The sequence below is a fragment of the Elephantulus edwardii genome, unplaced genomic scaffold, assembly GCF_000299155.1.
Source record: "Elephantulus edwardii isolate Elephantulus edwardi_28Jun2011 unplaced genomic scaffold, EleEdw1.0 scaffold00052, whole genome shotgun sequence".
Lineage (NCBI taxonomy): Eukaryota > Metazoa > Chordata > Mammalia > Macroscelidea > Macroscelididae > Elephantulus > Elephantulus edwardii.
In genome coordinates this window covers 17,418,855-17,444,942 of record NW_006399802.1, presented here as the reverse complement: position 1 = coordinate 17,444,942, position 26,088 = coordinate 17,418,855, and the positions used below count along the sequence as shown (strand labels likewise).

Sequence of the window (26,088 nt, the reverse complement as noted above, 5' to 3'; positions counted from 1 at the left end):
TATCTCTGCTAAAACACATGCAAAGGACAGCATCATCCATCATCATAAAGTTGTCCTGGGCCTGGTACTTAAGATCCTTTCTGATTTTTCCAGTTGTGAAGTTCCACACTTCAATGAATCCATCAACAGATCCAGTGACCAAATACTGACCATCTGGAGAAAATCGAGCACACTCCACATGTGATTTCTGACCAAACTTAATATGTCTACTTAACTGTGTAGGGAACTTTTCTTCTTCTACATCTTTGACAGCTGCTTTACCTCAGAACAAATCTATTGTCATACCAGGAGGGAGAAATCCCTGGTGCTGCTGCCATTTCAGTGCCTGTCCCAGCAATGCCATGAGACGTGAAGGTGGGACCACACTCACTTCACCAGCTAAGGCCTGAGCAATTGCTGCTCTTCTCTTCTCTTTGCTACTGCCATCTGGATATGCCTCACGAGGATCAAAGTAAGACCTGGCCAAGAGGTTCTCCAGGCGAATGTATCTCTCTGGCTGTGTTTGTTTTAACATGATCATTGGATCAATCTGTCTCAGAAGTGATCTGGCAGCACCCACTTCACGGAGCTCAATCAACTCGAGAACAACCTGTTCATAGAGGTTAATCAAGGTTTTGTCTGGCAGTTTCAGAGACTGTATAGCCTGTAAAACAGTATCCCAATGGCCACTGTTTATGTCTGCTACAAAACTCTCAATACTATCCACAGTATTCAAAGATACTGTTGTTTCCTCCTGCAGGGTGGCTAGTGCCCGGTGTAAACTGTTCTCCTTCAGGTACTGCATGATGAGACGGATAACATCTGAGGACTCGATTTCGATCGACATTGCAACGTCTTCTCGCGATCAGACCCCGTTTCACCATTAAGTCTCAGTTCACGCTGGGGGCCGTGGCACAACCCACCACAGCCACTTTCGTCGTCCGCCATAGCACATGATTGTTAATTCAAAGACTGGGGATGGAATCCACCCAGCACCGCATGGGACAAAGGCCTAGTGATGTGTTCTAGTAAAGATTGCTGCTGTTGTTGTTAGGAGCCATGAACTTGACTCTGATTCATATGCCCCTTGAGAAGGACACTCTGCCTGGTCATATACTGTCCTCACAAGCTCTGCTGTACCTACTGTTACTGTGGCTGTGCCAAACCATGTGATTGAGGGGCCTCCTCTCCTTCACTGACTCTCTGTTTTTCCAAGTAGGATATCCTTTTCAAAGGACCAGCCCCTCCTGATAACATCCCCAAAATATGTAAGAAAAGACCTAGACAAACTCTACCTGTTTCCCGGGATGCCAGTCAATTCAACAGCACCTCACAACAGCATAACCTTGTCACAAATACAAGATCCTGGTGATCACCACTTCCTTTCCCGGGGCTCGTGTACCATTCCTATCTCTACAATGGCTCAGAATGCCAGCATATATCACACTCCCATTTCTTTACTCATCCTTCGGTTCTGTACTGAGTGGCCTGTCTTCCACCTCTCTTCTCCCATGGCTCTCATGAAAAGCTACTTTTTCTATGACTTTCCCACCCACCAAGTAGAATCGGTCACTTGACAAAAGCAAGCCTTGTGTGTATGAAGGGGGGCCGATAGTCTGTGAAGCACCTGGTGATTGTTGGGAAGACAGACTTGTAAAACTTAAATGCACTAGATCATATCTAGGCCTTAAGAGACCCTTGCCTCATAACTAGAATTGTGCCTGGGCAGACCCTTTAGAATCATTTAAAAGAAGATATAGTGTGTGTTGAGATGGTGATTGTTCTGTCTGCCAGAGGAATGTTGTTGGTCCTAAGAAAGTATAGGTAATATTGGAAATGCATGCTTCAGATCCAGTGATTCACCAAGTTAAGTATTTGGTGGTAGACTTCCATCCCATTACAGAGGAGCATTGCTGTGATTTTCCACTAGGGAACAGTAGTTGGTGGAGATTTTTCAGAAGATTAGAGGTCAGAGTGAAGTGCTGCCAAATTATTAAACCCAATTCTTGTGTCCTCAGGAGGCCTTGAGGAATAAGGAAAGCTCTGGAGACTGATGCTTTTGCCTCAAAGCAACTGGTCCCAAGAAATAAAGGAACCATTTCACAGGTGTCATACTGAATCCTAATAAATCAAAGGTGTCTAAAGTGGTGCCTATAAATTTCAACCAGTGAGTGTACCAGCAAGATCAAGGGGCCTGGGAAAATAATGATGCCAGGTTCAAAGTGTGCAAGTGAGGTCAAATGTGCCATAAAACCTTGGGAGTCTCGCCAAAGGAAACTTCCACCTGGAGTACATTCTACACTGGAACACTAGACTGAAGAATTCAAAGAATAATGTTGGTTTTCTAATAGTAACATCATGCTTCTAGGATATGGTCTTTCTACCTTCTTAGATCCTTCCCCTAAGATAGAAGCCACCTAAAAATTTATGAAATTTAGAACCTTATGTAAAGAACTGAAATGATCCAAAACAGTAAATTGCCACCAGTGAAACGGCAAACTGGGCTCAGGTATTGGGAATGGCCTGATGTATTCATCTTAAGGTCGCTTCTGTGCATAGCATGCACCGTGTCTGTAAGTAAGGTAGTTGCTCACATCTCCTGATGATCTAGGTAGGTTTTTTTTTCCTTTGAACTGTCTGTCACCTACTGATTTCATAGATCTTGCCAGATACCATACAAGATAACAGCTGATGAGTTCTCAAACTAGCTATAATCACAGAAGAAATACTAATCAGTTCAGGATCAGTTCAGAAGAGCAGGCCGAAAACTTTTTAGTAGTGACAGTGCAACAGTTCCTAGAGGATACCCCAAATTGTGGAGAAGCACAGCCGTTAGTTTAGCTGCACCTTACAACAGACTCCACTACCAGAGGACTGTTGGTTGAGAGACATAAGGAAAAGAGAAGATCTTAGGCCTGATAAAGGGATAAAGCTCTGATGACGTAATGGGAAGGAGTTGGGCTGCCAAACCAAAGGCAGGTGGTTTGAATCCACCAGTTGACTCGATGGAAGAAAGATGGGATATTTCCTCCTGTATGTTTATAGCTTCTGAAAACCCACGAGGGTCAACTCTGAGTCCAGCTCAGTGGCCCACGACAACAACAAGAAACTATGGGCAATACTGGAAACACAACATGTATGTGTATGTGTGTGTAATTCTCCATTACATAAGAAATAGCAGAAAAATATGCAGAACACAATTTTGAACTCTAACCTGGCTAAAGGATTCAACAGTTAGGGAGCATTTGGAGGCTAGAACTGTAATTATCGCTTTGATGGTAATTGACTACAATAAATCGATGCTGTAGCTAGGCAAAATTTGCTTTTTCAGAACTTGCTTCCAGCTCTCAAAATTGAATACTGTCGAAGTAGAACCAACTCATAGCTGACCTTCCATTGGGTGTCCAAGGCTGGAAATCCTTCTGGAGGAGCTTGTCCATTTTTCTCCTGGGGCTGCTGATGGATTCAAACCTCCAGAGAGGTTCATGCTTTGGGTTAGCTGTGCAATTCCCCATGGACTAGGCCCACAGAGCTCCTCCTGTTTCAAACACTGGCATGAAAACTGGTAGATCAACACCACCTAAACACTAATAGCATTCCAAACTTTAATGGAATCAAACAAGACCACTCTGTGCCTCATTTTTTCCTTTTAAAATATGTGTAAGGATTGTTACAGTCCTTTGAAAGAAGAAAGGCTGAGCAAATTCATTTCTCTCTCTTCTGAACAAACATTAGCAGCAAGGTGTATTTAAGTATCTCAAAGGATTAAGACATTGATCAAGAAGTCCTATATTCAATTAGTAAATACTATCAGAAATAACTTAAAAATTGGTGATAGTTATGGCTGAACAATATGAGAAACATAGCTAATATTTCTAAATTGTACTTTCAAAGAAAGTTGAAGTGGCCAACAGTTTGTTACATACTCAGAAAGATGGGATAAATAATATATACTGCATTGAAACAGATGAGGGAGAGAACTGTTTAAAAGGGATCTATGATTAGGTATTATTGTCATGACAGGAGTCCAGAATGAGGGCTTCATAGTGGAGTGGACTTGGGGGAAGGGATTGAATAACAATGAAAGCGTTTTTTTTCTCTCACTTTTCAAAAAGAAAAGCAAATTGGGGGGAGGGGTGGGCAGGGAAAAAAGTGCAACAATGAAAGAATGGAAATACAAAGTCTCTGTAAACTTTCATTAAAATCTATTTAAAATTAGCTGAGTGAAATATCTCCATCACAAAGGGACAAATACTGCATGGTGCCACTGTTGTAGAATGGGTCTGACATCAGGGTGGGGGTATGACAGAAAAAAACTGGATAGATTATGTATATTGTATTGAAACAGATGAGGGAAAGAACAGATTAGAAGTGATATATGGTTGAGTATTATGGTTAGCACAGGAATCCAGAATTAAGGTTGCACAGAGAAGTGTACTCGGGGTGGGGGGTAAGGGACGTGGGAATTGTATATTAATGAAGGAATTTTTTTTGTTTCTCTTCAAAGGGGGAAGCGAGCTGGTGGGGAGGGATGGGCAGGGAGAAAAGTGCGGCAATGAATGAATGGAAATCCAAAACCTCTATAAATGTCTATTAAAATTAATAATAATAATAATAAACAAAACAAAAAAACATGTTCAGATAAAAACAATAAAAAGAGTTCAAGAAATATTTGGAGAAATGGAAAAGTAAAGTTAAAAATATAACTATTTTTTTTAAAAATCTATTTAAAATTTAAAAAAAAAAGCTAAAAAATAAATAAATAAAAAGATGTAATTGTGTTTTCCAAAAATATTCTTAGTTACTATTTCTTTCCTCTAATTTCATAGATATACCCTTGCTGGTCCGGACACCATTGAATGCCTGGCCAATGGCAAGTGGAATGGAAGTAACCAGCAGTGCCTGGCTGTCTCCTGTGATGAGCCCCCCAACGTGGAGCACGCCTCTCCAGAGACAGCCCACAGGCTCTATGGAGACATTGCATTCTACTACTGCTTGGATGGCTACAGCCTGGCAGACAACGCCCAGCTCCTCTGCAATGCCCAGGGCAAGTGGATTCCCCCCGACGGTCAGGCCGTGCCCAGATGTATAGCTCATTTCTGTGAAAACCCCCCATCAGTTTCCTATAGCATCTTGGAATCTGTGAGCAAAGCAAAATTTGCCATTGGCTCTGTCGTGAGCTTCAAATGCATGGAAGGTTTTGTGCTGAACACCTCAGCAAAGATTGAATGTATGAGAGGTGGGCAGTGGGAGCCCTCCCCCATGTCCATCCAGTGTATCCCTGTGCGCTGTGGGGAGCCGCCCAGCATCATGAACGGCTACGCGAGTGGGGCGAACTACAGCTTTGGGGCCGTGGTGGCTTACAGCTGCAACAAAGGCTTCTACATCAAAGGGGAGAAGAAGAGCACCTGCGAAGCCACGGGGCACTGGAGTAGCCCCATGCCCACGTGCCATCCTGTATCTTGCAATGAGCCACCTAGGGTTGACAATGGCTTTCTAGAGGTAAGAGCCAGTTAGCTCAAGTACCATAACTTCCACCAGGCATTCAAATGTATCCCATTGTGTGTTATCCAAGATTCATGAGCCAAGACAGTGAACAGATTAATGGTAAAAAAAAAAAAAAAGTAGACATAAGTAACTAAAATCTGTAATTAGTGAATTACTCAATAAAAGCAAAGAAACCAAAAACAAAACAGAACACCTCATTGCCCTCAAGTCCCGATTTATATCAACCTTCTAGGATAGAGCAGTACTAAACCCACCACACAGCATCCAGGGCTATAACGTCCCTAAACTGCCACATTTTTCTCCTGCGAAGCAGCTGGTGGAGTCAGGCTACCCCTAGTGGTTAGCAGCTGGATGTTTAACCACCGCACCATCCTTAGTGCCTAAAAAAACCTCATGGCTCTGGAGTCCCTTCTGATAAATAACAGCCCTCCGGGGCTTTCTGTCAATGTCAACAGAAGAAGACCACCTACCTTTCTCCATGGAGTAGGTAGTATATTTTAACCAATGGAGACACAACCTTTTGGTTCCCAGCAATACCTAATTTTGATACCTTACAGAATACGCCACCAGCACGTGCTAGGGGGTGGATTATGCTGATGTTGTTGCTGTTGTTGTTGTTGTTGTTGTGTGCCATAGAGTCATAACTAACCCATAGCTTTCCCTCCAACAGGTTTTCAGAGGCAGTAATCTCATTAGAGAAGATTGCCCAACCTTCTCCTGCGGAGTAGCTGGTGCCCTCGAACCACGTCCCCTTGGTATTGCAGTGCAGCATTTTATCACTAAGCCATCAGAGCTCCCTAGCAGATAGTAAAGCAAAATCAGTGAAGATTGTTACAAGTACTTTTAACATCATTTCTATAGGCTACTAGCATATAGACATTCTAAGCACTTTGCAGCAGTATCTTAGCCCTTAAAAACTATGCAGTTAGATTCACAGTGACCCTATGAACAAACAGTCTGCACCCTGCCTGATCCTGTGCCGTCGTGACCGTCTCTGACACACTCACCATTACAGTCACTGTGTCAATCCATCTCACAGAGCATCTTCTCCTCCTTTGCTCACCTCCCACCTTCCCATGCAGCTGCCCTTTTGTAATGAGGTTTTCTTTACTCATTTAACACATATTACTGGAGGTCCTACTATCAGCCAGGTACAGCTATTAGCCTATTAGATCTGTGGATGGAATACTCATATTTCATACATGTATAATATATAAAATAGTAAATAGTTAAATAGGAGCTCTGGTGCCTAGTGTCAAGAAGCTGTGCTGAAATCCCAAAGGCACATGGTTCAAAGCCACCAAGTGCTCTGTGGGAGGATGGGCAATCTCCTCCTGTGAGATTAACCCCCTCTGAAAACCCACTGGGGGTCAGCTATGGGCCAGGCCAACTCTACGATACACAACAACAACAGTAGTCAGATAAGTAGTTAATTCCAAAAAATGATAAGCTCATTACAGCATAGAAAGAAAAATTTACTAGAGTTTACCACAGTCAATCACACAATCTTAGACAATCTTATATATAAGGGTCTTATAACTAAGTCATCTGTTGCACTGTCTAAAAAGAGCTCATAGTGTATGCTTATTTCTTTTAACATAGAAGTAGTGGACATTGTCTCATTTTAAAAGATAAAATAATGCTTTTCCTTTTCCATCCGTACATCCTAGTAGCACTTTAATAACATAGAGGTGAGGGATGAGACTCTGATAGTACTCTGAACCATATAAGAGAAAAATCTCTTATTTGCTCTTTTTATTATCTGACAACATTAAAGAATTAGCTGTGTGTGTCTCCATTTCATGATTAAGACACACATTAGCATTTAGCAAGCAAGATTTTCCTTGTTGGCTGCGGTTTTGTACCTGGTATAGGGAACCATGAGGACCTGGTGCTGCTAGCCCACAGGGGGCACCTCTCTGGCAGTCCGGTTCCACCAGCAGTTCTGCGGGAGGAAGATGGGCATTCTCTTCCTGTGCGACGCACGGCCTCTGAAAGCCCACTTAAAAGGCCCGGCGATGAGTCGATTCTGACTCAGAAATGAATCGTGTGTTAAGTTGAATAACTTGTAGTTCTCAGCATCGCTGCATCAGCTTTTCAAACTATTTAGAGACTTTGACCGTGTCTTCCTTGTGGGATTAGCCCTGTAATGAACGGTTGGTTCTGCAGTCAGGATTACGTGATGAGGATTTAAACAGACAAATGTAAGGCAAGCCTATTTAGATAAACTTTAAATTCTTATTTAAGTCCTGCTTGACTCATTTTTAATGTAAGCACTTTTCCTTCTTAGCCAATGCATTTAGTTAACTATATTTTCTGGTATAAAATTGCTCTAACTTGTGTCCTCCCTTTTGTGCAGCACACAACTGGCCGGGTCTTCGAGAGTGAAGTGAGATACCGGTGTAACCCAGGATATAAGCCAGTTGGCAATCCTGTGTTCATCTGCCAAGCCAACCGCCACTGGCACAATGAATGGCCTCTGTCTTGCGTCCCTCTCAGCTGTGGGAAACCTCCCCCAATCGAGAATGGATATGTGGAAGGAGAAAACTTTGAAGTGGGCTCCAAGGTCCGGTTTTTCTGTAATAGTGGTTATGAACTTATTGGTGATGACTCTTGGACATGCCAGAAGTCTGGCAAGTGGAATAAGAAGCCAAACCAAAAATGTGTGCCTGCCAAATGCCCAGAGCCACCACTCCTGGAAAACCAGCTCGTGTTGAAGGAGTTGACCTCAGAGGTAGGAGTAGTGACACTTTCTTGTAAGGAGGGCCTTGCCCTGCAAGGGCCCTCTGTCCTGAAATGCCTGCCGTCTCAGCAGTGGAATGATTCCTTTCCTGTTTGTAAAATGGTTCTTTGCCTTCCACCTCCACTGATCGCCTTTGGTATGGCTGCCTCTTCTTCCGCTCTTCATTTTGGAAGTATTGTCACGTATTCTTGTGTGGATGGATTCTTCCTCAGAGGAGACCCCACGATCATCTGCCAAGCCGATGGCACCTGGAGCTCTCCGCTGCCAGAATGCGTTCCCGTAGAATGTCCGCAGCCTGAGGAAATCCTCAATGGTATCATCGATGTGCAAGGTCTTGCCTATCTCAGCACAGCTCTCTATACCTGTAAACCAGGCTTTGTGTTGGTGGGAAACACTACTATCCTTTGTGGAGAAAATGGACAGTGGCTTGGTGGAAAACCAACATGTAAACCCATTGAGTGTCCACAGCCCAAGGACATTTTGAACGGAAAGTTTGCTTATACAAATCTCTACTATGGGCAAACCATTACTTACTCTTGTAACCGAGGCTTCAGACTCGAAGGTCCCCAAGCCTTGACTTGTTTAGAGACAGGAGACTGGGATGTGGATGCCCCATCTTGCAGTGCCATACATTGTAACGTCCCACAGCCTATTGAAAATGGTTTTGTAGAAGGTGCAGATTACAGCTTTGGTGCCATGATCATCTATAGCTGCTTCCCCGGCTTCCAGATAGCTGGTCACGCCATGCAGACCTGTGAAGAGTCAGGGTGGTCAAGCTCCATCCCAGCATGTGTACCGATAGACTGTGGGCTCCCTCCTCACATAGATTTTGGAGACTCTGTTAAGATCAAAGATGGTCAGGGCTATTTTGACCAAGAAGATGTAATGGAAGTTCCCTATCTGACGCCTCCCCCTCCTCACCATTCGAGAACAGTGGCTAAAGCTTTGGAAAATGCTGGGGAGTCTCCTGCTACCCATTTTTCAAGCTTTCTGTATGGCACTGTGATTTCATACACCTGTATCCCGGGATATGAGCTCTTGGGGAACCCTATACTGATCTGCCAGGAAGATGGAACTTGGAATGGCAGTGCACCTTCCTGCATTTCAGTGGAGTGTAACTTGCCTCCTGTGCCTGAAAATAGCATTCTGCATTTTGCAGAGACTACCATGGGCAGCGCAGTTCATTACAGCTGCAAACCCGGGCACATTCTAGTAGGTCCCAACATAAGACTCTGTCTACAGAGTAAGGAATGGAGTGACGCTCTCCCACACTGTGAAGCCATTTCCTGCCAAAAGCCCAATCCACTCATTAATGGATCTATCAAAGGAAGCAACTATACATACTTGAGCATGTTGTACTACGAATGTGACCCTGGGTATCTGTTAAGTGGTGCAGAGAGGAGAATGTGCCAAGAAGATCAAACTTGGGAGGGCAGTGAGCCAACATGCATTCCTGTGGACTGTGGTCCACCCCCAGTGTTAGTCAATGGCCACGTCATAGGTGATGTGTACACATTCCAGAAGGAGGTTGAGTACACTTGCAGTGAAGGGTTCTTGCTTGAAGGAGCTAGAAGTCGTGTTTGTCTTGCTGATGGAAGTTGGAGTGAAACCACTCCCGTTTGTGTGCCTGTTAAATGTGCCGCTCCAGGACCGGTGGCAAATGGGGTGATGAATGGCCTGGACTATAGCTTTGGGAAGGAGGTTATATTTCACTGTCAGGAGGGATATGTATTACATGGTGCTCCAAAACTCACCTGTCAAGCAAATGGCAGTTGGGATGAAGAAGTTCCTCTCTGTAAACCAGTCAACTGTGGACCTGCTGAAGCTCTTGCCAGTGGCTTCTCTAATGGCTTTTCCTTTTATCATGGGGGACATATACAGTATCAGTGCTTTCCTGGTTATAAGCTCTTGGGGAGTCCTTCAAGAAGGTGTCTCTCCAATGGTTCCTGGAGTGGAAACATACCTTCCTGCCTGCCTTGCAGGTGTTCTACACCGATAATTCCAAATGGAGTTGTCAATGGAACAGATTTTAGCTGTGGAAAGGCAGCTCAGATTCAGTGTTCCAAAGGCTTCAAGCTCGTGGGACTTTCAGAAATCACCTGTCTAGCCAATGACCAATGGAGCAGTGGCTTCCCACATTGTGAACACGTTTCCTGTGGCACTCTCCCAACAATATCAAATGCATTCATCAGTGAAAGTGGCTCATTGGAAGAGAATGTTGTAACTTACAGCTGCAGACCTGGGTATGTCATGCAAGGCAGTGCAGATCTGATCTGTACAGAGAAAGGCACATGGAGCCAGCCTTTCCCAGTCTGTGAGCGTCTGTCATGTGGACCCCCGCCCGCTTCTGCCAATGCAGTGGCAACTGGAGAGACCCACACCTATGAAAGCCAAGTGAAACTCAGGTAAGATGCTGCTCTAGAGCATTCAAGAGCTGCACGTAGTAGGAGTCTAAAAGGAGAGGTGAGGGGGCACAAATGTACTTGATTAAAAAGAAAACACCATCCCTGGCCTGCCCTCAGGACACCTCAGTAGGCTTTATACTGTCCATAATTAAATAGAAATCCATTAAGTGTAAAAATGAATTTACACACTTTTTTCTATTTGCTGCTGTTATCTGCCATGTGGTCAGAACTAACTCACAGATGATATTCACTGGGTTTTCAGAGGCTGTAAATTACACAGGACTAGAACGTCCATCATTCTCCTGTGGAGCAGCTGGTGGATTCAAATCTCTTGCCTTTGGGTTGGCTGCATAACTCCTTACCCACTAGGCCAGAAGGACTCCTTTTTTGATAATTAATTCTTAATATAATTGTCATGATTGTTAAATTCTGGTGAGATTCTTGAAACTCTTACAATCTTCTACTAAATTTTGTTTGATTGCAACGCTCTTTTTAAACTGTCCTGTGGATCAGTTTATTTCTTTGCTGAATGTAGCTTTGTGGTTATGTCTGTCCCTGAAAATGTTGGGAAATAAGGCCAAAACTTATTTCAGATGACAAACAAAAACTGTACTACACTTTTTTTAATTGATCAGTAAAGGAAATATCCTAAAAGAGATGTACAATCTATCACAAGCATAAATCTGAACAAATTACACCTTTAATGTGCAAAGTCATGTGAGCTTTTTTAATTGAAAAGGTCTCTATATAACAGATATTATTTTTAAAAGATGATAAAATATTGCATGAATTTATAACCTAAATTTTGACTGAACAAAACAAAGACACTATCTAAACTCTCAAAATAAATTTAAGATGTGTTGACATATCTAAAGGAATTATGGGATTGTCTTTTACATATTGGCATATTACAGTCTATGAATAATTTAACAATTCTTCTTAGACATGTTTGTCCTACCTCCATTTTTATCTTAATTGCAGTAAGAACTAGACTTAAGGGAGGGCTTTCAATAATAAGCAAGTTGAACAGAATTATTCTGTGCTTTTGGAATACATTCCAAATTTTCTATTTGAATATTGATGATTATGAGATTATAAGAGGTCTTGGTGCCACCTGCTTTTCAAGGTTTTCCTGTTCTTAATCCTGCGTGTTGGGTTCCTGACCTTTCAGGTCTTTAAGAATGTTATCTAACTAATAAAAGATAAATAGTGAAATGTTTTTATTAAAAAGACAGTGTTGTATAATAGTGAAATACATGGACTCAAATTCCAGAAGTATGTGAATCTCTGCTCTGATGTTTCATGTGCTTTGAAGAAGTTACTCAGTCTCTCTAGTGTCTGTTTCATTGTCTGCTCTCTAATAAATAAGTGCACCTACCCCTTGGGTTGGCACGATAATGAAATGTTAGTATTTAGAAGCACTTACTACTCTGACTGGAATTTAATAAATTCTATTTAAGCAGTCACTAAATAAACACATGTTTCCAATTACAAAGGGTCTTCGGGGTGGGGGGAAGGTCTTAGAGTCAAATTGATCTGAGTTGGAACACTACTACCACTACAACTACTAAAGGGAGCTCGTCTGGTGGCCTAGTGGATGAGAAGTTGGGTTACCAACCCAAAACCAGGCAGTTCAAATCCACCATGGAAGAAAGATAAGCAATCTCCTCCTGTGCAGTTTACAGCCTCTGAAAATCAGCTGGAGGGTCAACTGTGAATCAATTCTGACTTGACAACATGTAACCAAGCATAACAGCACTAACATGATAATCTCTTACCTCAGTATTAAGTAATATTTGTTTATGTATAAAATTCCTAAAATAATGCCTAGTCCAAAATATATAATAAATATTAATTTTTATATTACTACTAATGTTTAAGTATATTCAGAACTCTCTAAACTGTTTTCTTAGAATTAAAAAACGAACAAACAAACCCTAATTCAATAATACTATCTGCAGCAAAGGTAAATCATTTCAACAGAATTTAAAACAATTTTATTTCCTCATATATAAACTTTAATGCTAATGCCTAAGAGTTGACCTAATTGTCACTCTTCTATTGATGTTTATTCATTTATTGGCATTCCTCTAACATTGAATCCATTTTTATCATATTGTATAAAATATCTTTTTTAGCCTTGTAAGAGCTTAAATCCAAGAATAGGTCCCAAATAGTATTATACTCTTTTTACAGCACTTTTTTTTTTTTTTTTGCATTTCTATTGCAGATGTCTGGAAGGCTATGAGATGGACACAGATATTGATACATTCACTTGCCAGAAAGATGGACATTGGTTCCCCAAGAAAATCTCCTGCAGTCCAAAAAAATGTCCTCTTCCAGCAAACATGACACATCTACTCATTCATGGGGAAGATTTCAGTGTTAATAAGCAAGTATCTGTGTCCTGTAGAGCAGGATATATATATGAAGGAGTTAACGTATCCACCTGTCAGGTAAGAGTTGTAGAGCTCATGTGTATTGCCATGCAAACAGTAGTCTCCTGTCCCTAATAAGGAATGAATTAATAACTCAGTTAATTAATAAAAGGCTCACGGTTTCAGTATCATCAAAGTATTTGAACGTTTTTTGTTCAAGATAACATAAGTTTCTTCTCAGTATTACCTTTTTTTAAAAAACCAATAAAATCCCACACGTTTTTGTTAGATAAAATATTAAAATACCAACAGCAAGATGTTAATGGAAAATTACCACTCAAAACAGTGACAGTGTTGAAAGTACCTTGGCCAAATACGTTTTAATGGAAAGACTGAAGGTTTCCGAAAACTACCCCTCAAACCTCCTCCTTCCCCTTCAAAGCTTTGTCTCCAGGTTGATTCTTGGCAAGCTGATCCTGTGGGTGTCAGAATAGAACGGTGCTTCATAGCATTTTCAGTGTCTGGTTTTTGTGCTAGTGTGGTGCTAACGCTCAGGTGGTATCTTACTGGCGGTTTTAATCCTTCAGTGAAGAATGATAGGCAGTCTTCTCCCATGAGAGTTACCGTCTACGAAAAATGAGCGTTGTTTTTAAGTCAGTTCTATGTGTTAGTAATGAGTTTGAAGGTTTTTAGTTTAAGTTTTTTAAAACCAAGGTACCTCTGTGTATGTTCAAACCAGCAACTTTTCAGTTAGTAGATGAGAATTAACGGCATCCCTTTCGGTGACCTCAAGGGCTCAGAAGACAGATCATTGAAGTCAAAACCTCCCACCGTTACCTACCACATATGTGACTTTTTTTTCACATGTGTGACTTTTAAAAGAACCTTTAGTGATGCAGTGGTTAAATACTCTACTGCTAAACAAACTTAAACCCACCAGGCACTCCACAGGAGGAAAAAAATAACAGGAGCAATCTACTTCTGGGCAGTTCTGCACAGTCCTACTGAGTTGCTGTGACATCAGTTCGATGGCAGTGAAGTTTTTAGGGGTGTGTGACTTTGAGAAAGTTACTTCAACTGTTTGAACTTCATTCTCTTTATTTGAAAAATGCATATCAGAGTACTCGCTTTATACAAGTGGTGTGAGAAAGTAGTTAGATAATCAGAGAGAAGGCCAAGACCAATAGGTGGTTTCCTCAGCACATCTCTCTAGCTTCTGTAAGATGTGCAGAGAAAGAGAAACGAGTCCTTGATACACACTTCTCTTACGGAACACGGGGAGGAATGCTTCATAGTCTAGAAATCACTTTTCCCTTCAAATACACTTTTGTTTAAGGGAGCTCTGGTGGCTTAATGGTAAGGATTTGCACTGCCAAACCAAAGGCGTGTAGTTAAAATGCATTGCTGCTTTGTGAGAGAAAAATGGGCAGTCTCTTCCTGTGCAATTTACTGCCTCTGAAAACCCACGGGAGGGTGAGTTATGGGTTGGTTTCAGCTCAGAGGTACACAACAAAACATGTTTGTTTAAATTTCAGTTTAGATATTTACACAGATACCTTATAGTCCTTCAACTTGTCTTACTTGGGAGTTGAAAGGATTAAATTATTTTAAGTTGTAATGTGAGTGAAAAATTTCAAAGCAAATTGGCATTCCATTCAACTAGGCATACACATTTTGTTTCATAGTAATTATAAACGTTATAAATAATACCCACAATATAAGCAGTCTTTTCACTTCCTCCATGTAATTTTCATTTCCATGAGTCCTCTTATTGTACTTCTTCACACCTTCTGGGTTTTGTCCTCAGAAAAATGCTTCTCTTTTGACCTTCTAGAGTTAATGGTTATAAGGAATGAGTGCCTCCCAGGCTTACTGTTGACTTTGTAAGCCTGCCACCTGAGAGATGAACCACAGATTAAGTTGTATTCCAAGCTTGAAGGGTAACTATAACTTATAGTCTGGAAGGTGCCACCAGTCTCTAGGAGACCAACAAACCTAGCCTTTTCTATGTTTTTGTGTTTTGTTCCACATTTTCCTCCACTTTATCCGGGATCTTTTACTGTGGGCTCTTTCAGAGTTGTCAGTGGTGGTAGCTGGGCACCATCTAGGTCTTCTAGTCTCAGGACCGTGGAAATTGAGGTTTGATTGGTCCATTGAGGAATAAGGACATTAACAATCTAATTACTTATTATAGAAGTACATGTCTGACATATAGTGAGGACTCAAGAATTATTTCATTCTCCTTTCAGTTTTCCATTTCTGCACTTAATCAGTCATTATCTAAAAAAATCAGTTGCCATCAAGTTGATTCTGACTTATGTGTTCAAGAAATTACTAGAAGTGTTCCATGACCATTATTAAGCCTTCCAACAAATAATGTGTATTTTTTTTCAGGCCACAGATTTGTTACAAGAGGACAAAATGTTAGGCCCCTTTGAGTCTTATTTCTGGAGCTATTCTGCTATACAATCATATTTTCAGATATCCTTATTAATACTTATTACCACTAAATGTAACTTACAATTTCTTTAGCTTGATGGCACCTGGGAGCCACCATTTGCGGATGAATCGTGCAGTCCAGTTTCTTGTGGGAAGCCTGAAACTCCAGAACATGGACTTGTGGTTGGCAGTAAATACAGTTTTGAAAGCACAATTATTTATCAGTGTGAACCTGGCTATGAATTAGAGGTAAGCACACAAATTTTTTTCTGATTTTTTAAATAAAATTTTTTATACTAGTTTAGTTACAAAGTTCATACACATTGTTTTTCACACTGTATCTTTCCCATTTCCTTTGCTTATCCTTCCCTCCACCCATCAAATTGTGAGACCCTATGATTAACCCCGCCCCAAGTACACTAATTTTATAACAACAATTATTTTACCTTTCTATCTATTTAATAACATATACAGTATTAGTACTAATTTGTTTCACTGACTTTGGTCTCAGAAGAGTCTGCTGTAGTCAATTGCCTTATACCCTAGTGCTTTCCAGAAAACATCTAAGATAACATAATTTTGAAAAGGAAAATAAGTCTCAAATAATTTACTAAAAAAGAATCAAGACATGAAAAAGAAGAGTAAGCAAGTATGTAAATCACTAGACTGATACTGCTACCTCATCTGATCACTGGATTTGTCTTTTGACATCCTGGCAATCCAGGATTTAGCAGGAAAATCCCTCAGTCACATGGGAAGATGATGACCATAGGGATTAAGGGGCATAAAGACAAAATTCTCTCAAGTAGGGTAGTTGCTTAACAATGACAAGTTCTTGACAGAGTTGGCAGGTTCCCACATGACAGACTGGCCTGAAAACAGTTCTCAGTATGGTTCTAACCAAATATCAATATTGTTCTCCAGAGCACTCCCAGCTGGCAGTTTTAAGCCCCATCTGCCTCACCTGTTTTGTTATTAGGTACCACTGAATCAGCCTGACTCAGTGACCCAGTGTACAACAGAACAGAGGACCACCTGATCCCATGCCAGCCTCACAATCAATCATTATGGCTGTGTTTGAGCTTGTTGCTGTGACTGTGACAATTCATCTCATTAAGGATCTCCTTTTTCACTGACACTCTATCAAACATGATGACCACCTGCAGGGACTGGTCTCACCATCCTTACACCTAAGGAATATTCTATCTCCACTTCTTCCAGCACAGGTTTGTCCAGTATTTGTCACGAACACCACAATTCTTCTTCCATCATCCTCATTCATTGTCCAGCTTTCACGTGCATACAGGGTACACCTACACCTCCCTAACTTGCTGGTGAAAGGGTTGTACTCAGTTTTACTGCAAACAGTATCATGTAATCGAAGCTGGCATTTAAGACAGAGACCTATTCCACATTATTTAATGTCATCTGATTTTTCTGTAAAGTCCTCTGCCCTGGTTTTATCACTGTAGTAGAATTTAAATATAGACTTCGCAGAATATTCTCTGTCAGTAACCTGTTAAATTTGCATAGCATAATTCATTATTTTTTAACCAAAGAATCAAAGGATGTCATAACACAGGGGTAAGAAAATTGCAAACAGGTTTGTGTGGCCCTTTATTTCCTCACAAGGTTTATGAAAAAAAGGAAGGATAATAATATATGATTATTGCAACCAGAAAATGCCTACATTATTGAGTCTGCTTTTGTTCCTCATGTGAGAGTACAAAACTTAAGAATTAATTTACAGGGACACTGGTGTGAAAATGTGATAAAATATACAGTAAACTGATGAGTCATTAAATCTGAGGAAAAAGATCATTGTGCTTAAACATTTTGGGAAATATCATTTTAACCTTAAAGAGCCTCTGAGGGCTGGAGGTAAAAGAGGTAAAGTGACTAGCTTGGCCCTTTTTCGTGGTTTGTCCTCAGTATAAGTATAAAAAGATAGTTTCTGCCTATAAAGATTTACACCCATAGAAACCCAAAGAAAGGTCCCCAGGAGTTGTAATCAACTCAAAAGCAGTGAGTGTGGGGGGTTGGAGGAGGGGTTGAGTTTGGCTTCAGTGTAAGGTAGTTATTATCATCACTCCTAATAGTCATTATATTACTATCAAAATCAGACAAAGCAACTAGGAAAACGAAATTATGTTAAGTTCTCATAGTATATCATTTTGATGGCATTCATAGCTAGGTAAGCAGCTTTTTGAGCCATCTAAACCTTAAAAATCAAGTCTGTACCTTAACTATGCTTGTCTACTAGAGTATGAATTTTGCAATAACTTAATGAAAAAAATTTTTTTTAAAGTCTAAACCAGCAAACTCATTAAAATGGATTTATTGGCTCAACATTCTGGTCAAGGAAACCAACTTCATAGGGAAGTTGACTTGCATTGTTTTATTGTCTTTATGTCATAAAGTTACAATCTTGTCAATGACCTTTTCATTGATTCCCAGGGGAACGGGGAGCGTGTCTGTCAGGAGAATGGACAGTGGAGTGGAAGGGCAGCAACATGCAAAAGTAAGTTAGACCACACTTAGACTTTATGAAAAGCAACCTCAACCTTGTGATCATCTTCTTTTAAATCAGTTTTGAAATGAAAAAAAAATTTTTCATTAACTTTATAAACTCTATAAAAATTTTTGATGAGCTTTTAATCAAGAGCACCAAACCAGTAAGAGTGTTAGAAACTATAGCAGAACTTTATAATTCAATTATATCAGATTACAAGATCACTGAGTCTGGCATGGTAAACATTTTGTTACAGAACTTGATAATTATTGGACTAATTTGCATTTGGGGGGGACTTTCTTCATATAATTATAAATTTAGAGTTAATTGATTTTTTGGTGACAGTACTGACCAATGCTGACATCTTTTTTGCAAGTGATAGTAATTTATTTATTTAAATGAATGTTCACACTTTTGTTTTAACTTATTTTGTGGAAACATCTCACCTCATTTGACAAAATGTGGGTAAACTTTGATGACTTTTTCTTAATATATGATCCAAATGATTCCTCTGCCAAAATATATTCAAACATAATTATATGAAAATGTTCTTTGTCTGAGATTCTAATTTACCTGATCATCTTGCATTTTAGAGTTAGGTAATCATAATTCTAAGAAGTAAATAACAATATATAGGGAAAAATTCTTGGCCACAGTCAGAACTTAACAAATGATAATTCTGTCATTACACTTACCAGTGTAAAAAGGCCTCCATATGCACAGATAACTTGAATCATTGTGGAGAAATGGCAGTCTTTAGGTTGCTTGAACGTGTTCATCCAACAGAGGCCCTGATTTGACCGAAATGGTCTGTGCTATACTGTTAACCTAATGGTTGGTAGTTTGAACCCTCCCCTGGGTATCTTGGAAGAAAAGGTCTGGCAATTTTCTTCCATTAAGATTACAGACTAGTTTTACTCCATACGTATGACTTTGAGTCAAACAACAATAAATAATGACAGTAATCCAATACGTATACAAAGGGACTCTTGTCTTTCAATGTTTATTATAGAAACTCACATGTAGTGGACTATAATATTTTCTATGTTGCACTGAATGCCTTAGTAATTGTAACATAAGAAGAAAATAATATTTTAGGAAAAGTATCATATGAGACCTTTTTTTTTCTTTTCAGAGACCAAGTGCAAAGCCCCATCAGTGTTTCTAAATGGAAAGGCTGAAGTTGAAAATGCTACAGGTGGACCCCATGTGACGTATTCCTGCAACAGAGGCTACAGCCTGGAAGGGACACCTGAGGCTTACTGTACTGAAAATGGAACTTGGAGCCACTCTGCTCCTCTCTGCAAACGTGTGTGTTGACTTTAGGAGAGATGTTAACTGCATATCGTTTCTGGATTAGTTTCTCAAATGTCCAGAACATGGAGTAAACCTCCACTAATAAGGAACATTTGTCTAGAAAAAGTAATCCAAGCCTATCCAAACCAGTACTGTGGTTCTTTTAAAAATGAGTGTGTATTGTTTAACTTTCTAGTTCTAGAATCAGATTACTCGGTTGATGATAATTCTAAGGCACTGAGGGGGAAAAAAATGAAACTTAATGGAAAAATATTCACAGAAATGTACAATTCATTCCATTGAGAATGGAACAGAGTAAAGAAAAAATTATATTCTACCTACCATATTAATATAATACACAGCAGACAAAGGTAGTTAGTCAAACTATTTGCATAAAATCCACCACCCCTCTGTAACTTTGTTGTATTGTGGTTACTTCAGTGTTGCAGTGATGCTGAAAATTACGCCACTAGTATTTAAAATACCAGCAGGATCATCCATGGTGACCAGGCCTCAGAAAGCTTCCTGACAAAGACATACTAGGAAAAAAGGGCTGACAAACTAATTTTGAAACATGTTGGCCAGTGATAGATAACCTTTTGAACAGTGTCAGATATTACTTGATATTATGCCCCTCAGGTTAGGAATCCTCGAAATACAATAGGGCAAGAACTGCCTCCTTGAAGTAAAGTCAAACTTAATGACATGGATAGAGTAATATTTTTGGAACCTTTATTGGTTTATGTGGCACAACTTAAAATAATAAGAAACAGGTACAAATATCCATTAGTAATCAAAACATGGAATGTATGAAGTGTGACTCTAGGAAAATTGAAACCTATCAAAAGTAAAATGGAACATTTGAAGATAGATATCCCAGGCATTAGTGATCCCTGATGACATGCATGGTATGTTACATGCTTGGCGGCTAATCTAAAGGTCAGAAGTTCAAATCCCTGGCACTCTTCTAAAGATTGGCAGTCTTATAATGATTTATGCCCTCAGAAACCAAATACTTAACAACAGCGCTTTAGTGAGCTGAATGGACTTATATTGACCATTTTGAATCAGAAAATTATATGGTCTACTATGCTAAAAATGGCACATGCTAGAGAAGTGTGCCATTCATTTATCAAAAAGAATATTTCGGCCTTCCCTCCATATCTTCTTTCAGTGAGAAAGGTCTGTCCCTTTGGGGATGTAATTTTCTAATAAATATATCATTACTATTTTACCCTTCATAGAGGGCCTTCCTCTCCTGTGCTGTCCCTCCACCCTCCCAAGCATGATGTCCCTCTCCAAGGACCGGCCTCTCCTCACAACATGTCCAAAGTATGTTAGATGGAGCCTCAGAATCCTTGCCTACAAGGAGCCACCCAGTTTAACCCTCTCCAGGACAAATCTGTTTGTTTTCCTAGCAGTCCATGGTATTCTCAATACTCTTCTCCAGCACCACAGCTCAAAGGCATCAATTCTCCTTCTATCCTCCTTGGTCATTGTCTAACTCTCTGATGCATAACAAGTGATTGCGAAGACCATGGCCTGTATCAGACGCACCTTAGTCTCCAGAGAGACACCATTGCTCTTCAGTACTTTGGCGAGGTCCCTAACAGCAGACTTTCCCATGGCAATGCGCCTTTTAATTTCCTGGCTGCGGTGCCAAGACTATAATTGGGATGGGAGTGTCGGAGACAGTGCTGTTGGCACAGGACAGAGCGGAGTTTAGGGCTGTTGTACATAGGGTCGCTATGAGTCACAAGTGACTCGACGGCACATAACAACAACAACATTTTACCCTTAAAAAAAAAAAGAATATTTCAAGATCCCTCCTAAAGTGTGGCACTGTGAACTGCGGTGATAGGATCATATCCCTAAGTCTACAAAGAAAACCAGTTAATACAGCTATTACTCAAACTTTCTTGCCAACCACACACAGATGCCAAAGATGAAAAAAGTTAACATTTCACCAACTTCTGCTGTCTGAAATAGATTTTAAAAAAATGAAATCAAGATACATTGATAATTAGAATATAAAATGATGATTAGAATGCAAAAGTTGGCAAGAGAGAACTATTGGTAGTTGGAAAATACGGCCTTGGCGATAGAAATGACCAGAGATAGAGAACAGAACAGAATTTCTCTAGACTAGCAAATATTAATTTCCCGTGCCTGTTTTCAACAATATAAATGGAGACTATACATGTGACCTTCATCAAAGAAAATTCACAGGAGTGTAATTGACTCCATCTGTGGAAAGAGAAGATGAAGCAGCTCAGTAAGTCAGAATAAGGCGAGGAGCTGTCTGCCGAACAGACCATAACTTTTTAGTATCCTTGTGCAAGTTGAAGCTGAAGAAAGTTAAAGCCAATATAGAAGAGCCTTGAGTTTAACACACCTGAGTTTAGAGACAGTCTCAAGAATAGGTTTGGAGAGAAAAAAACAAAACAAAACAAAAGAACAGATTTGGGACATGCAGTACAATAATCCAAGATCAAATGAGTTATGGCTTGAAATCAAGGATACCATAGATAAAGAAAACAGAAGGTCATTAACAAGCTAGCAAAGGGAAAAAAAGTAGATGACGGAAGAGTTTCTGTAACTCGATCTTGAATCTAATCACAGCGAAAGGAAGCAATTATGAAATAAGGGAGCTGAACAGAACATTTTAAAGAGCATCTCAGGAAGAAAAGGTATGAAAATAAAATGTCTGAAGACATGGAGTTAGAAAAGCAAAAGGCAAAGACACATAGTGTCTCTCAACCATTAAAAAAAATGAAGAAAAAATTCCATTTTAAGCTGTAATATTGAAGAATTCTGTGGGCAAAATATTGAATATATCAGAAAGCATCAAAAGATGCAAAGAATATAGTGAGTAATGGTACCGAGAAGCAACATAATATTAAAAACTGTTGGAAGAATGAAGAAGCCCAAGTTGCACTGAAAGCATTGATAAAAAGACTTCAGGAGTGACTGAGATACCAGTTGAGATGCTTCAACAAACAAGTGCAACACTGGAAGAACTCCTTCATCTCCACAGAAATTTGGAAGGCAGCTACCTGCCAACAAAGTAAAAGAGATTAATTTCTGTGCGCATTTGAAACCAAAGTGGTCCAACAGAGTGCAGCAATTATTGGACAATATCATTTGTATCACATGCAAGTGAAAGTTTGCTGAAGATAATTCAAAATCACTTGCAAAAGTACATCAACAAAGAACTGCCAGAAAGTCAAGCCAGACTCACATTCTAGAATAATTTATAATTTGAGTTCTAATGTGCTGCCCCTAGTACTATATTTCTGGGAGCCTGGTGGCCTAGGGCATAAGCAGTTTAGGTGGCAACCCAAAGGCAGGCAGTTCAAATTCATCAGCCGAGAGAAAGGTGCAGTCTCTTCCTATGCACGTTATAATCTCTGAAAACCTCCTGGCAGTTTAGCAATGAGTCAGCTTCATCCCAAAAGCAATGAGGGAGTAGCATATTTGGATCTAAAATTGTGTTTGAAATGTCTGATGTTCTTAAACTATTAAGGGACTATTTTATACATCATTCATAGGGAGTTGTGATGCAAACCCACAGGTGGTTTGAATCTACCAGCAACAATGTGAGAGAAAGTTGGACAGTCTCTTCTTTTGCAACTTGAAGCCTCAGAAAACCCACGGTAGATCAACTATGAGTTGGTTCCAATCCAATGGCAATGAGTTAATTTTTGTTAAGTTGATTTGATATTCTGTTTATTTCTAGAAATATCTCTTGTTTTCAGTCTCATCAACAAAACATTTAAAAATTTGTAAGCCATAATTTTAGACCATCGGGCAGGGTATTGTTCTGCTGTATATGGAGTTATTATGAGTCAGAATGTCCCCTACAGCATCTAACAACTCAGGGGGAGGTAAGGGGAGGAACCCAGAATCACTCACTGCCATTGGTTCTGACTCTTAATGACCCTCCAGTGAGTTTCCAAAGCCGTAAATCGCAATAGGAGGAGAAATGCGTCTGGGTTAGTGGTACAGTTTCCTATGGATTATGCCAACTGAGTTTCTCAACCTAACAATTATGACAATTTCATTTAGCATCTTAGAGTTTTAGAATCTGGTGCTAGTGATTGAGCAACTTGATGCGTTCAAATCCCTGAATTTATCCTTTTAAGTAATTAGTTTCATTTGAGTTCAGCACAAAGCTACTTAGTCTATTTCTCAGCCTGATGTTATCATCACTGAGAACCAAACTGTTAGAGGCCTTAGATTCTGCTCTGGTTTACGGGATATTTTAAAAAAATTCATCTTCTATTGAGTTGCATAAAAAATCAATATACATATGAATATATATTCATACACATTCATATACACATACAATTTATATACATTGTGTTTCACACATTCCTTCATTCACATGGTGTTTCATATGATCATTCCAATACATTGTGTTTTATAAAATTAATCAGGATTGACCTATGCCCACTATTACCCTGTCGCCCCTGGATCATTCTTAATTTTGACTACCCCCTTTCTCTACTCTGTGCCCCTGTGATTTTCCCCCTTCCCCACCCTTAACCCCCTATTTCCCCTTCCTCCCTTGGACTTTTGTACACATCTTACTAGTTACTTATATTTTTATTTTTTTAAGAGGGAAGATCTCAGCAAGAATTTCTCTTTTTTAATAGCAAATCCGTGTCCTGTTCCTTTTGTGATTCCGGAGAATGCTCTACTGTCGGAAAAGGAGTTTTATGTTGATCAGAATGTGTCTATCAAGTGTAGAGAAGGCTTCCAGCTCCAGGGTGAAGGCATCATTACCTGCAGCCCCGATGAGACGTGGACACAGACAAGTGCCAAGTGCAAGAGTAAGTCAGCACACGGAATCCAGACTGTCTCAGTAAAGAGAAATGTCTTCCTGTGTTTGGGAGATAATTTAAAATCCAGTAACTTTATTATAGATCTTTAGGTCTCTGTCCTTGATTGGTTATTAGCCTCTGCACTGTCAATTTTTAATTCCTTAAAAGGATTCTTGAATTCCAAACAAAACTCTTTTCATAAAAAGAGAACAGTCATTTTCCAAATAAATTCCAAATAAGCTATAATTTATCTGGTCAGGAGTCACTAAAGATTTTCAAAATGTGTTCTTCTGCAAATGAGCAAGAAATGAAATTTCAAATGTGTGTTTTTCTGTCATGTTTTCCAAACTATTTTCCAACAAGCCAGCACAGAAATCCCACAGTGGTCCTCCATCTGCTGACAGGGCCCTATGAGTTGTTATCATTTCAGACACCCACCGACAATAACAATGTGAAACCACAGGTTTCAAGACCTTTGTTAAAGCATGTAAATTTAGTTCCTGTACTTTAAAAACAGTTTCCACTCATGTATTCATTCTTCAGATATGCGTGTCGATGTTAGTCTAATCACTAAGAAGGTATCCCTGATGGGTTATGCAGTGTGACAAGGAAAGGAACGATCTTGACTCCCATAGCCTACCGTCACTATGCTTTTCTTCTTCTAAGCCCATAAGCATTCTTCATTAACATTTTCTTGCAACCACCTCTTTCAGATGTTCCAGACCCGTGTGTGTGTGTGTGTGTGTGTGTGTGTACGCACGCTCCCAAAGTCCAAACCGACCCATAGCTGACCTTCCAGCAGGTTTTCAGAGCCAGTTAATTCCATGGGATTACAGCACAGCTTCTTGCCACTAGGCCATTAGTACAATTAGAAAAATAAATCTATGTTTACTAAACAACATGCAGGTATTATATAGGTAGGGGGGAAATATATATTTATGTATTTTAGGGAGCTCTGGTGGCCTAGTGGGTAGGAAATTGTGCTGTCAACCCCAAAGGTGGGCCATTCAAATCCACCAGGGATTCCATTGGAGAAGAGGGGCAGTCTCCTCCAGTGTGTTTTACAGCCCCTGAGTGAATAGCGATGAGTGCATGCTCATCTATTGGATTTTTATTTGCTTTTCTGTAGAAATCTCCTGTGGTCCACCAGCTCATGTGGAAAATGCGATTTCTCGAGGCGCACATTATCAGTATGGAGACATGATCACCTACTCATGTTACAGTGGATACATGTTGGAAGGTTCCCTAAGGAGCGTTTGCATAGAAAACGGAACCTGGACATCACCTCCTATTTGCAAAGGTAAGGAAGTATTTGAGCAAAAAAGATTTTTTTAATTGAGATTGTATTGCAAATTTATAAAGAATTTGGATTTAAATTCTTTCATTGTTGCACATTTTCCTCCCTAACCGCCCCTCCACACCCAGTTTGGGTTTATTTTGTTTTTTTTTTCCTTTGGGAAAAAAAGTTCTTATGATGTGAGACCACTTTACTATGCAGCTCTTATTATGGACTCTTGTCATGCCAATAATACCTAATCACATATTCCTTATACAATTCTCTCCCGCATCTGTTTCAAAGCCGTATATACTATGTATCCCCTCTTTTCTTAGTTTTCCTCCAACCCCCCATGTCAGTCCTATTTTATAACAGTGATATTATGCAGTATTTGTCTTTTTATGACCAAGATATTTCACTCAGCATAATTTCCTCCGTGGTCACCTATTTGGTATAAAATTTCATGAGTTCTTTGTTTTTCAGTGCTGCATAATATTCCATTGTAAGATTATCTTTTTTTTTTTTTTTAAAGTGCAGGTGAAAGGATCTTTGTATGGAACCCGTTGAATTTGGTAGTGGGAAGACACCACTAACATGAACTTAAGTGATTTCAGGGGCTGTTGGGAGCAGAGGCCACTACTGCTGTTTGAGGGGTGAACTGATGGCAAAGAAATGATGAAAGAAAGTACAAATCACACTTTCTAGAAACTTGATGGGATAGAAAGA

The 26,088-nt window shown here is 39.9% G+C and overlaps 1 protein-coding gene and 1 pseudogene across 1 annotated transcript in view; one reads left to right on the top strand and one right to left on the bottom strand.

Moving 5' to 3' along the window:
* The window catches only part of LOC102849465, a 1,544-nt pseudogene extending 718 nt beyond the window's left edge, over positions 1–826 (bottom strand).
* SVEP1 (sushi, von Willebrand factor type A, EGF and pentraxin domain containing 1) overlaps positions 1–26,088 on the top strand; it is a 212,502-nt gene that overhangs the window by 171,674 nt on the left and 14,740 nt on the right. Inside the window, exons 37-44 of the mRNA XM_006886929.1 lie at positions 4,809–5,481; positions 7,847–10,635; positions 12,866–13,091; positions 15,546–15,701; positions 17,910–17,973; positions 19,100–19,273; positions 23,919–24,095; positions 25,216–25,386. Of these exons, the coding sequence (XP_006886991.1) occupies positions 4,809–5,481; positions 7,847–10,635; positions 12,866–13,091; positions 15,546–15,701; positions 17,910–17,973; positions 19,100–19,273; positions 23,919–24,095; positions 25,216–25,386 (4,430 nt within the window). The remainder of the gene's footprint in view (positions 1–4,808; positions 5,482–7,846; positions 10,636–12,865; positions 13,092–15,545; positions 15,702–17,909; positions 17,974–19,099; positions 19,274–23,918; positions 24,096–25,215; positions 25,387–26,088) is intronic.